This window comes from Dendroctonus ponderosae, unplaced genomic scaffold, assembly GCF_020466585.1.
Source record: "Dendroctonus ponderosae isolate FM_Combo_2020 unplaced genomic scaffold, Dpon_F_20191213v2 Dpon_F_20191213_1, whole genome shotgun sequence".
Classification (NCBI taxonomy): Eukaryota; Metazoa; Arthropoda; class Insecta; order Coleoptera; family Curculionidae; genus Dendroctonus; species Dendroctonus ponderosae.
In genome coordinates this window covers 20,653,334-20,667,001 of record NW_026017110.1, presented here as the reverse complement: position 1 = coordinate 20,667,001, position 13,668 = coordinate 20,653,334, and the positions used below count along the sequence as shown (strand labels likewise).

The following is a 13,668-nucleotide window of genomic DNA, read 5'->3' as shown; positions in this document are numbered from 1 at the left end:
CCGTCCTTGAACTTTTAAGGGTGGCTGGAATAAGCCAACAAATTATGAAAATAAAACAAGCAATTAAAAATTCCTATGAATTATCCTATACAGGCTCAAAAAATGCGTTTTTTAATAACTTTTTTGGTATTAACAAATAATTGTCATATAGTCGCTAGTAGACAAGGTAGTATCTGCACACTGCAACTCTGCTTTTATTCAAGCAACAATAATAAATTAAGGGCCTGTACCTCGGTAGAAAAATGTCTAAAAACTTGCCTTTCCTTTTTTTTGTTGGACAGAAAAACCGGAGAAACCAGCAGGATTATGGAAAAGGAAAACGGTTTGCATGACCACTCAAAGAGTATTTAGTAAATCTCCTGATGAACTTGAAATAAAAGATAGAAACAGACGAAAACAAATTGGTAGCAAGGTGTCTGAGTCGGACCATGTCCTCGCGACTTAGCAAATTCCATCACTAAAATTAGATGCAAATTTTGTAATCCCAGGAACTCGGAGATAGAACTTACTAATAAAACCTCATTTATATTCAGTGGGGTGCAACTAATATTCGAAGGAATACTAAGCCTAATCCGTATAACATATTTAAACAAAATTTAATCATCCTCTAATAATTTAAAGACAGTACCCATCTGCAAATTTACATTATTGTTCTCAGCTCATAGATAGTACCAAACTTAAGTTGCATGTACTCCGTTCTAATCAAACTACCTACACCAACATAAATATTTTCATTTGCATATTACTATCATGTTTCACTCACGACACCTAATCCTAAAAATGTACCGTTTTAAAGATATAGGGCGTCAATTAATTCGTAAAAATATTTCGCTTTCAATTGTTAAGTGTTGGGTACGTAAACACAATATTTTAAATATGTTTAAAGGATGATTTAGTTAGTGCTTCTTTAAATTTTATCTCCGCAATCTCACCTTCTATGCCATATTTTAAGGCATACTTTTCGTGTTCTTAAAAACGTTGTATAAAAATAATTTAAAAAAAAAGTAAAGTGCGGTTACAAACAGCAGTTATAAGATAAAACCACTTAAGTAGGATATAAAAATTAATTTACTCTACTTACAAACTTTGCCTAATAAGCTTTTCAATTCAAATCCCGTTTTCTCAAAAGCAGCATTGTTGAAACCAGCAAAGTTAACAATAAAGTAGGAAATCATGGGCGTAAGAGCAGTTTGCACCAGATAAAGTCATTAAGTGAAAGAATTCGTGCACAGCTCTGACATACGATGCTCCGTTTTTTGTATATCAATAATGTGAAGAATAGATATTTAATGATGATTTCAAGCAGATAATTTACTCTGAATTTCCGAGAAAGTTCTATTTTCCAGAGTTAACTTTTCAGATTCTTAATTTTTTTCTAATTGATCCGTAAATCTGGTATTGTTACCACAGTCCGATATAGTTCTATTCTTAGCCAAATTAGGTACTTCCAATGAATTATCTACAGAGCGTCCAGTGACATCAAGTTCATAGCTTTAAAGCGGTAAAATTTAAGTCGAAAATGCCTTGTACACGTTTCGACAAAAATCAATTGTAAAGGAATTATGTGCAATATTAATTTTAAGAGAGCATGGAGAGTGAAGTGTAAAAGCATACTGAATAAAATAATGTAACCCTCCGCTGCTACACAGCACATTCTGGCTCGTTAATAATTGAAGACGTGTAGCTCTCTGAAGAGTGTCTAGGTCGTGTCGTATGCATGCAGCTGCATTCATAATATTTTGTATTAGCTCATATGTGGTTTATGGTTTATTCGCGTAAACCAAGATTTTCATGTATCCCCAAAGATAATAGGGGTGACCTCAGAGATCCGAGAACTGAACCTTCACTGGATCTATGGATTAGCAAATTTGTTATTTAAATAGTGGAGGTGCTCCATCATACTGAAATCACATGTTAATTTTGTTCTGATGTGGAATAACCTCCATTAATTCTGACAACTCGTCTTGTTCAATGTAAAGCATTATATAATGCTCAGAAGAAACACTTTTGATATACGGTCCAAGAAGCTTATGAAGAACTCCACATCAAATAGGTATTCACACAAAAGCGGCATTGAAAGTGCGTTATGTGGTCAAAAGTCGACAAATGCAGTCTGCAGGTTGTAAATTTTGAGCAAATTTCGCTTCTCATAAGATTTTTCAAGATTAAGTTCAAGTTTAAAAATTCATCAAGTTCTGGCTATACGACACGATGCACATTGACGAATACTTTCTTTCCTGCTCAGTTCTGCGAGCGGAGAATGTCACCGAGTATCCATAAATGAAATAAAATCCAGATTCTATTTTTTTAATATTGGTCATATGCTCTTTAACAATTGAGTTCTTGAAAAAACGTGTAAGACACTTTCGACTTAATTTACCAGAGAACGCGTTCTCATGGTGCGGCCAGCGAGTCATGGTGCACTCTGTATATACATATATGGTTTTTGACTAATCGATGGATTCTTGCAAAAATCCTTAGCTTCCGATCGTCGATGAAAAAATCAAAATTATTAATAATAAGACTACCGCTTGAAATATTTCCATCAAATCAGGCATTGAGACTACATGTTTTGTGAAAAAATTTGGTTACTAGCGAGGTGGGCAAAGACGCAGGCAATTTTTTATTTAAAATAACACGTCACTAGGTAATTTGTTTTCTTCTTTTGAGAGCCAATTCGCAAGAGTTCGTAATAGACTCCTGGGGTTTTATACATACTTCGTTGCCAGTAAAAAAATGATTTATTGCGCAAATAATCGAGTTAGAGTTTAAACGAGTAACCTTGATTGATTCTATTAAAGAAAATGATTAAATTACCCGCAGTTAAAACCGTGTAGTGTCTTTATATGTATTTACAGATTAGATTATTTAATATGCAAATTAAAAGTCGTTTAATTAATCCTTAGAAGTGAACGAGCAGGTTTTCTTTATAACAAACTGTAGATACGAACAGGGTTTTTGGTATATTAAAGTTTCCCTTTCAAGGCCATGCGATATTTGAAATCTCATGTCAAAGATACATTTCTGTTTTATAAAGCATATTTGGGCATCAGATTTTGGGAAACAATTATTCTCTCAAAGAGACTAAACTGTGACTGTCTCAAACTCCTTTTCCCCTCTATTTGAAGTTGTATGCAAACATTGAGGAACTTTTTGCAAATTTGTTTTGTGAGAATTTATTAGTTGAAAAAGAGAGAGGGGTCAATGTCGCGAAATCGACCACTAAATGAATTAGGAATAACCTACGTTTTAGCCTTGATCTGCATATTTGAAGAAAAAATTCCCCAACTGTGAGTTGTGAAAACTCGCCGTCATGAGGTTGTAGCACGTAAAAGCCCCCTTAAAGAAATACTTAAGTAAGTATAACGAAATCATATTTTGCATTTGTGTTTATTTGAATAGTGTCTGACTTTTAAAAGTTTATCTGTTTAGTAAAACCCAAAAGAAAAATGTTGTTGAAATATTCAAGGGCTAAAAGTGCTAAAATAAACCGCTTCCCTAATAACAATGTTCATTGGTCAGCGTCAGTCAAACTATCAAAAAGTTTGAACATAATTTAGATGTACAAAACCCAGAATTGGCAGATTTCTTTATGAATATATTGTACAATAGAATGCAGAGCTGATATTCGCATAAATCATGTAGATAAAAACATGTCAATTTTGTCTTAAATAATCTTTTGTTACACGTAAAGCAAATATAAAGTGATCCGATCGTATTCCATTAATTCTCACATGTTATGTTTAGAACTGAATTATTATTCATAAATCTTAACTCGCAAGACACTATTCTGATTTTTTAATTCATAATGAAACATTATTATACCAATAATGGCAAATTGACCACTGTATACATATGTATTTCGTAAATTTATGACATTTACAAAATTGTACAAAGTGGTCAGTTTATTCGAATGCATAGTTTCATTTAGGAAGTAAAGGTTGGCATTTACGTAGGGGATTTTCGGATCCTTTCCTTCAATCATTAAAACTATTGTTTAACAGATAGAGAGATAAGAGAAAAGTAAGAGTATCAATCGAATGGCAAAATGCAGAAGCTATCTTATTATTTAAGAAAGATAAGCCTGCTCTCACAAATATTCAACCTAATACGAAAACGCCTCACTTCAAGTTAAAATATAATATAAAACCAAGATCTTAACACTGACAAAGTTTCGATTGACAAAGGAGTTCGCCAAGGTGACCATTTCACCAAAACTCTTCACTCTGTGTTGAGAAGACGCTTCCAAAAAAACAAATTGGGAAAATAGGGGTATTAAGATCGACGGTTGCTATCTAAATCACCTGAGATGCACAGACGATAAAGTCCTCATCACAACAAACGTTACTGAACTGGAGGATATGCTTCGTGATCTGAATGAATATAGAGAATGTCGATCGTTTTGTACACCTTGGATACAATAAAGCTTGGAAAAGAAAATCAAACGACGGAAATTTCCAGACGAATTGGTGTGTGCCTCAAAAAAAAGGTATACGAGTCTTGTGTACTACCTGTGGCCACTTATCGTTTGGAAATGGTGAAAAGGGTTTTTACTGAAACAAGCTAAAAAGAACACAAAAAACAATGGAAAGAAGGATATTGGGATTAAGCCTAAGACAGAGGAACCGAAACGAGGAGACAAACAAAAATCAGATATCATTGAACGAGTGGCAAAACTTAAGTGACAGTATGTGGGGCATGTGGACATATGTATAAGATATTACACTGGAGACATACATGGTAAGCCGAAGGAGAGGCAAAAACAATGGACAAACTCAAACAATTTGGATTAAGAGAGGATAATTCATAACACTTTAAAAAAACGGATGAAAACATGGACAAGTATCTCATTTTGGAGCAAAAGAAAGACATCATGTGAACATAAATGACATATTGTGTGAAAACGGTACGCTTTGTTTCTTCCTACGGGTCTCTATTATAGTAAACTGAAAATGTAGCAGCTAGACGCAAAGTTGCCCCCTCATGTAGAAAATGTTTCCCGAAATAGTAGAGTGAATACTTACAAATAAGAAATTTTAGAATTCAGCAAACTCCTTGGCGCACTTTTCAGTTGACGATATGCGTAGAGCCTCCTCTTCGTAATCATCGAAATTGCTAGTATCTCCTGGTCCTTTGCACCTTGGAATAAATGGAGCTTCAATCTTTCTTTGGAAAATCGCAATCCAGTCTGTTGATTGGAACCACTTGTGACCCTTAATGTCATTGACTCCAGCTTTCAAGTTACCGTAGCGTTTTGTTAGATCTACCTGTAGCAAATTACGTAGCAGATCTTTCAAATCTGAACCGAAATGGGATGGAAATCGCACTTTTCCAGAAACGATCTTTTCGTAAATTTGAATAGGTTGATCGGCGAAAAACGGTGGATATCCAGCAGCCATTTCATAGACCAGGACGCCCAAAGCCCACCAATCAACAGCCTTGTTATAACCTTTACTCAGAATGATCTCTGGAGCCAAGTATTCTGGTGTTCCACATAAGGTCCAGGTGCGCCCTTTGACGCGTTTGGCAAAACCAAAGTCAGTGACTTTTAAGTAGCCTTGTGAGTCTATCAGTAAGTTTTCAGGTTTTAAATCTCTATAAATCAACTCTAAATAATGCAAATACTCGAAAGCCAGTACTATCTGAGCAGCATAAAATCGCGAATGCGGTTCAGAGAACCGTCCCACTTTGCGAAGGTGCGAAAACATTTCTCCACCCGGCACATATTCCAAGACCATATACAGGTTCGAATTGTCTTTGAAATGAAATCTCAGGCTAACTAAAAACGGAAAACTAATAGCTTGTAAAATACGTTTTTCATTCAGCGTGTGTTCCACTTGCTTGAGTTTAACCACTTTCTGCTTGTCAAGGATTTTCATGGCATAGTACTCCTTAGTAGGTTTGTGTTGTACAATCATAACTCGGCCAAAGGAGCCCGTGCCCAATGTTTTTATCCGTTCAAAGTCATCCAAAGATGCAGTATTTGTTGGGTTCTTTTTCCACTTTTCCTCAAAGTCCTCCTTGGCCTGGTCAAGGAACTCTTTGACAGACTCAGCGGAATCAACCTTTTTATTCGCCGTAGCGGCATTGTTGCCCATGGTTTGGACTTTTAAACCTTCCAGGGCTTCGAATTTCCTTTCCACACTCCGCCTAAAGCACCAAATAGGTTGCAAGAGCGGCGGAGGACACAAACGTCACTAGTAATTGTACCTACTGTCAACACGCACTCCACACATACATTTTGCTATAATGTCTGTTCTCCCCGTCCCGCTAAATAACCGATTTACTTCCGTGGACCGTACGGCAAACGATACTTCACAATGCACTACAATACGGGCACTAAAACTCCGATATTCCCGAATTTACAAAAAAATGGCTGCAATGATCTAAGCGCAAGAGGTCGGATTTTCACTCCATTTGATAACATTCAAGACCCGAATAGAGACGAAAGACAGCAGCGCCTACAAACGACTTTCTGCTGCATTAGCAACTATTAAAAGCAATGCATAGATGTGGCTATGATCGTAATCAATGAAATTGGAGTAGAATGCCACGACAATCTCTTTTCTTGTCTGGCATGTGGTATAAAGCAAGCTAAACAGAATTTCGGAACTGCGCAGGCGGCAAGTGATTCTAAACTTTTCTGGAATTGATGTTTACAGGACCGGCTTTTGGCCTTTGTTTGCGTTGGTCAGACAAACATGCAATTATTATAAATTAGAAGACAGAAAAACTTAATTAGTGAAACTTAGATAATAAAATAATTAAAATATAATTCGCATTTTCTTCTTTTCAAAAGAGCTAATTGGCTCGTCATAATTTAACTTGCGTTTAATTTTATGTCCAATTGAAATTAAGTCAGTGAAGCGTTAAAGACTGAGGCTTTAATAAAAAAGCGTGCTTTGTGTTTCCCTGTGAAAATCTTACTTATATCGTCTAAATCTGTTGAAAGTGTAAACTTGATTTGTGGACACCCGCAGTTTTATTTTGACAAATCGAACACTAGCTCAGTTAACTAGATATTTCATTGGATACTGTGACCAGTACGTCTCTTCTAACTTAAATAGGCGCTGAGTTATTTAAGTTTGTAAACGGATGAAAATGTCAATTTTCTTGAAAAATATCGAATATCTCAAACTGCTCAGATTTTGGACCCAGTTGTATTACAAATATTGCCCCAAAATTTAATCAATCTTTCTAAAATACAAAAATATACAAGGTGTTTCAATTAAACTAACCAAGTTGGTACCTACTTTCGGTCAACAGAAATTGTTAGAAACTGGAAAATATTGTTCTTAAGTTGAGCATTCCGAATCAAGCAAGCGTACAAAAAAAAGAACAGATTCTGCATGAAAAAAAAATAATTACAGTTTTTTTAACGTAAGTCAGCAAATGATTAGTTTTGAAGAAACGGGGTGTAAAAGTTTTTCTTAAAAAGTGATGATGTTTTATTTATTGCTCTGAAACCGGTCCAGATAGGAAAATGAAATCTGGTGGGTCATTGCGCATTTATTGACTGCTACCCATAGAGTAAGTAAAATAACTTACTTAACTACTTAATAACTTATTTTACTTTCTCTATGCTGCTACCAGAGACAAGTACTTGTCTCTGCTGCTACTAAGAATTTTGTGTTCATCATTGATGCACATGCGGGTAACAATCTCATTTTTGTTGGTAAAAAATATTTCAAATTAAAAATAATTTTTGAAATCCCCGTTTAGTTTATGACAACAAATCTTTCTTGCCATTTTTTCGTATGGGGTGCCGTTTGCCGCACTTATTTACTAACCCCGTACATAGAGGAAGCTCATTTTTTAATTCCCTGTATTGTTGCAATGTTGAACATCATCAAAGGGTTTTAGCGATAGGGTTAGCAAAAAAATTCCACCTCGCAAGTGATGTCATTGCGTGAAAGCCAGTGCTTTATTGTCATTACGGTCCAAAAGCCACTTGTCGACGCCCTTTTTCTGGGAAATAACTAGATAAATAGTATGTAGGTATGTAGTCTGTGACTAGATCTTTGGCTACATCAGAGACGCTACATTTCCGGTTCCAGAGTTTTCTATTTGACCTTTTTATTTAATTTTTGAGTAGTCTGATGAAAACTCGGCAGTTTTGTTAATTTCCTGTTGGTTCCTAATATGTTACTGTTATGTACTGAATTGGCTCGATTTTCCAAACTACAAAAAAAGTAAAAAATTGAACTGTTTGAATAGTAATCAACAAACAAACGTTTTTTTTTGTTTAACGAGTATATGGCACATCGATAGTAACATGAAAAGGAAAGCAATTGCAGTTAAATAAACATTAGGCTAACATCTAATTTCGTAGCATGACTATAAATATGAAACTAATATTTTTTAAGAACGTTAAAACCGGTGGAAATTTTTCCGCCTGCCTCGAAACAGAGCGGAAATAGTCGATAGCGGCAATTACCTTGGAATTTCCAACCAATCAGACTGCTCAAAGTGAGCTTCGGTCGTCGGTTGCTGTCGAGCTTGCGTCATTCGAAGAGCGCGTTTTCTCTTTCTTTCTCCTTAGCTTTACGTTAACCAGAGTACATCGGCGTGCACGCTCCACGATTTTACTTGTTTTTTTTTGGTATATTGTTGGAAATAATCCAAAAAAACACTTGGAATAATGGCAGACACTGAAGCATCAAAGACGTAAGTATTTATTTTGTTGTTATTTGTTAAAGTTGCGGAAATATCGGCAATAATGATCGGCTTTGTTTTGGCGGTATAGAACGCAAAATGGCGGTGTGCCCGTGTGTTATTGCAAAAGCCGGTTGAAATGCTCGTCAAATGCTTGCTTTAGTCTCTATTTCTGTTATATTCTTTTTCCGATATTTTCGGTGATCAATCGGGTGTAAAAATGCGTTATTTATCAGGAATGCTCTATTATAACCTCACATATGCAGGAAACATGCTTCTTGCCGCCTAAATTAAGTAGAATTCAACAGCCGTTATGAGGTCTTTGTTCGGTGAACTTTACTTACATCGGCAAATAAGGTTACAGTTTCTCGACCTGTTTGAACTATGGGTTCATCACAAATTTATTTAAACGCTAAACTCAGCGAGAATTTTGTTTTACCGGTAAACAAGTCACAGCATTTATAGATGAATTTATGAACATAACGAGGTTTTACACACCACCTTTTTTGAAGTCAAGTGATAGCGCTTGTCCGTTATCAGGAAGCATTTAGTTTTGTTTGCGTTTTTTGCCAAAAATATATATGGACATGAAAAGTAGATAATTTGCGGTCCCAAAGTGCCCCATCTCGGGACCCAAATTTATTATTTGAAATCAGCATTTTTTTTAATATTACTTGTTTTTTCGAATAATTAACGAGTAAAAGCCTGTCTAGTACATTTAAATGCAGGATTGCGTCATCTGTTCAACGATGAACATTTTGTATGATTTAGTGACTTATTTCCGGCCACAAATGTTTTTCAAAAAACAGGGTTTTTTCAATAATAAATTTTAGGTTAGAACCTGTATTCAAAAAAAAAGGATACCTATTTTTTATATATATTTTATATAAGAAAAATTTTTTATGTTAAAAATGCACTACTGTACTAATTTATACAAGTACACCAGTCATTCGCAAAGTGTTGTAATCTGTCAATTTACTAGCACCCGAGTAATTAAAACTAATTAAGTGGGCCTAATGATTTTTATCCAATTAGAAAGTTAATTTGTGGTAAAACAATAGAAGATTCAAGAATTGGTTTAGAATTTAATTATTAAGTAAACTAATGTGTTTTCTCATCAATTGCGTGTAACATAAGAACGGGACCACCCTGTAAAACCCCTACTTGTGAAAGTAACCGATAAGACAAACTTTCACTAAATTGTCACGAACATTAATCCTGGGCTACTTACCTCAAAAGTTTAAAAAATTATTTATCTGATAATTTGTTGCTGTTTTTCTCAATGCGATGTGTTTTCTAATAAATTATAATACTTTGCTTTGCAAGGAAGCCTGTATTTTCTCACCACAATTGTGTCAATAAAATTTCAACCGATTGTTTTCCATTATTTGAAGAGTTTCATTGTTTTGTTGGTGAAGAGCAATAGTTTTTCGTGTATACTCGACTATTTATTTAGTATTCTGAAATGTAATTATATTGCTATAGCAGAAGACAAAATTGTTTAAAATTAAGTCGTTCCTATATGCTTCATTCTGTTGTTGAAAAACTGCTCGGTTTAAAATGTAATCGGAATTAAACAATATTCTAAAAGAGCAGAGAAATAGCTTGTTGACAAATTGACAAAGTGAAAAAACTGCTGATTCTCTTCCTAGTAGTCTTCCTTAAACATTTTTAACATTATTTTCAGTATTGAAGCAACCATCGAAGAGAAGAAAGTAGAGGAGAAAGAGAAGTTAGCTGAAAAGCCAACTACTGAAGAGCCCAAGGTGGAGGAAAATGGGGAGAAAGCTGAGAATGGGGATTCTAAAGAGGATGCTCCCAAGAAACCTGCAGAGGAAGAAGAAAAAACCACCACAGGTAAAATTTACTGATAATGCGCTTTGAATATGGACTATACGCCCAACAATGTAATTTTATCAGTTATCAGTGCTTTAGATTATACATTGTCAAAAAATCAATATCGTGGTCATAAACAAGTGTGAGGTTTACGAGGGTGATTGATACCCTTGGATATCGTTAGCTAATTAAATATTTAATTGGTGTTAAGTATCGGATTAGGTAAGCAACACCAATATAAGTGAACTGAACTGATCGTGGCATATTCCCAATGATGTGAAACAAGTCGCTAGGGAGGGACTTTTGCAAATTGCGGTAGTCGCCGGACAAATGAACATCATTGTCATATTTGCAAAGTTAGTGGCCCTGTGTGCGCAAGATTATGAGAGCTGAGGGAATCTTAAATTGCCTTGAAATGATCGGAACCTGTAGTTTTTTTACATGCAGGTATTTGTAAACCCAGTTGAAAAGATTTGCACGAATTACTAAACTATTAAATGTCATTTATTTCATTCAGAACAGTTTTATCATTTTTCAGAACAGTTTTCTTCAATATAAACTGAATATCTGTAAAATCCACACAGTTTGCGCATTCAACAACGATTCCTAGTATTTCCACTTCTTAAATTAACGATTATGCCATGTTGAAAATGATTACTCAACAAGACAAACAACGAAATACTTTGTAAATGTTTCCCAGTCCAATTGGTATAATGCAGAACTTGTTAAAAAAATTCATCCATGCGGATATGTTAATAAGAAACTACCTGGTTGGCTTAATTACGTTGATATCTGAATTTCAAGTGTGTTAGACATCGAAATGTACACCTAATTGAATTAACAAACTATAAAAACTGTAAACTCCTGTTTTAATTAACGTTCAAATATAATAGTTTTTTGCGTCAAGGAAGCACATTCAAAATTGATTATATTGATAATTATATTTGTTAATCCGCCCAATACCCGGCATACCTATTTCGGTTGCAAATTTCAGAACATCTGCTTAATGGAAATTTCAAATCTAAATTGTTTTGCATTTTTTCCAAAGATATGTTATGCATTCTAACTAAATATACGTTTTTATTAAGTAAACTATAATTTTGATGCGGGTTAACATTGAACAAGAGTCGGGTCATTATTTTTAAACCTGTTTTCGACTGAAACTTATAAATATAATATAATTCTTCGTCTGAGAAACATTGGCAATTCTCGCTTGGTATTGTAGAATTTTCGTATTTATGACTCCAATTGTGTTTTTCGAATAAAATCACGAAACTGATTATATCATGTATGTAGATAAATGCTGCATCAAAAGAAAATCAACAGGAGATGCCGTAGATGGTAAGGCTGAAGAATCGACGCCGGAGAAGAAGGCAAAAGTAGATTCCACACCAGCTGAAGTGGAAGCAAATGGTGAAGTTACAGAAGCTGAGGTCGCAGCTTAAGTTTGTTTAGTTTATGATTTTCACTTTTGTTTCGGTTTTTGGTCCATGGCACAGTTTGTGCCATAATTATTTTCGTCAATCATGGCACGAACTGGGGCTAATTATAAGTTTATAAATCACATTCATATTTCGCGTCTAGTGGTAGGGTTAGGATGAGTGTAAACTTAAAAGCTGATCAAGGTGAGTAGGGAAAGGAGTATTAATATTATAGCTTTGTCAAATAAATAGTATATTTCTGTTCATCACTAATAGTATTGAAATTGAAAAACCTTACATGGAGCACAAAATGTTATTTCTTTCCTGGTTCGCTGTAATTAAACCCTACCATTAAACAATGAAAACCTTACAAATTAAATTTAGAAATTGCATTTATTTTTAGTTCTATGGCAATCTAATTCTCGGCAAATCGGTGTTAATATTCTTGTGTGGTGTTTTGTCAGAATGATTGCCAAACACTTTCGTGGTGCGATTGTACTTATTAATATTTTTTTATGTTTCGTAGAATGACATATTAACCCTTTTGACATGCAAGTATTTGCAAATAAGTCCTTATTGTGGAATCATGTATTAAATGGCTCACGGCGCGCAAATCATTTGTTCTCGTGAGTTCTAGAATATTTATGAATAGTTTCTGTAAAGTATGGAGAATCTCGAAGGTAGCTCTGCCATAAGCTCACTAACAGGTTTCTAAATGTGTTCATATCAGTGTTTAAGATAGGGCTAGTTTTTACCGTTCGTATTTTTTATACCACCTACAATTTTCACAAATGCTTAAGATGGGTACACGTTATTAAATCTTGGAAATGCTAACATAGTGGGTGGCAATAAAAACCTGAGTTGAAAGTATAAAGAATCGACTTGCGGGTAGTAATTTCAGTTACAGTTAACACGTATTTTTTAGCTAGCCTAAACCAATACGTTTCGTTCAAAATTCCAATCAGAATTTTTTCCATATCTAAATCGAAGTTTGTAACATTTTTTCGGACGTTTTTGTATTTTAATTTGTATCGTGAAGGTACGTACAATCAGCAGTATTTTCTAGTTATCGTTCTATATATGTTCGGCAGTTGTGTTTTATGCCACAGAGTACAAAGCAGAATAATTGTATTTTCATAGTGGTATATGGCAATAAAGAGTTAGTTTCCAGTAATTTGATTTTAGTTTAGACCCCACCCAGCGTGCTTTCAAGTAAAATCCCAAACAGTAAAAATTTGTTTAGGGATTAAAGAATCTCATTACGTACTTCGGATTGTTATGTTATATGTTATTAACGGAATATTAGTTGTAGATATTTTATAATTTACGAGTTTTTATTAAATTTGGCGGTTTATACGCAGTTTTATTTTCGTACTGTAGCGAAAAATAATAAACATTTTTCGTTTTCCTGACAATATTATTGACGCAAATTAATATTAATTACCGAACTATTAAAAATAATTTTATAACCTATCCCAATTCTTGTTAGTGTGAAATAAATTAAACTGGCAAATATATTTCTTTTAGTTTGCAATTTTTATGAATATTATTTAGTTGGCAGTTACTTACCAATTTTTATATAATTCTTTCCTCCATTTAATACGTAATTTTTTTAAGTAAATATCGTTTTGAGAAAAAAATTTATACATTTTTTTAAATCTTTGTACAGGGTTATTCACGCTATACGGCACGGAAGTTTGCGGCTAAACCGTTTGATTTTTAAAAAGTATTATTTTATGAATTGTCCGACGCCTAC

General features: G+C 34.3%; 2 protein-coding genes and 1 long non-coding RNA gene across 3 annotated transcripts in view; 1 reads left to right on the top strand and 2 right to left on the bottom strand.

The window, feature by feature from the left end:
- LOC109538063 (cAMP-dependent protein kinase catalytic subunit 1) overlaps positions 1-6,526 on the bottom strand; it is an 11,787-nt gene extending 5,261 nt beyond the window's left edge. Inside the window, exon 1 of the mRNA XM_019905110.2 lies at positions 5,025-6,526. Coding sequence (XP_019760669.1) covers positions 5,037-6,098 — 1,062 coding nt within the window. The 5' untranslated portion in view covers positions 6,099-6,526 and the 3' untranslated portion in view covers positions 5,025-5,036. The remainder of the gene's footprint in view (positions 1-5,024) is intronic.
- Positions 6,527-8,059: 1,533 nt separating this feature from the next.
- On the bottom strand, positions 8,060-8,523 carry LOC125505760. The gene is made up of 2 exons (XR_007282426.1): positions 8,438-8,523; positions 8,060-8,181 (listed from the first exon to the last, which is right to left on the bottom strand). It is a non-coding gene; the product is annotated as an uncharacterized LOC125505760 (long non-coding RNA).
- On the top strand, positions 8,457-13,086 carry LOC109533219. Its single transcript, XM_019898482.2, has 3 exons — positions 8,457-8,667; positions 10,343-10,512; positions 11,788-13,086. The coding sequence occupies exons 1-3, from the start codon at positions 8,642-8,644 to the stop codon at positions 11,934-11,936; spliced, it is 345 nt and encodes a 114-aa protein (XP_019754041.1). The 5' UTR covers positions 8,457-8,641; the 3' UTR covers positions 11,937-13,086.
- The last annotated feature ends 582 nt before the right edge of the window (positions 13,087-13,668 follow it).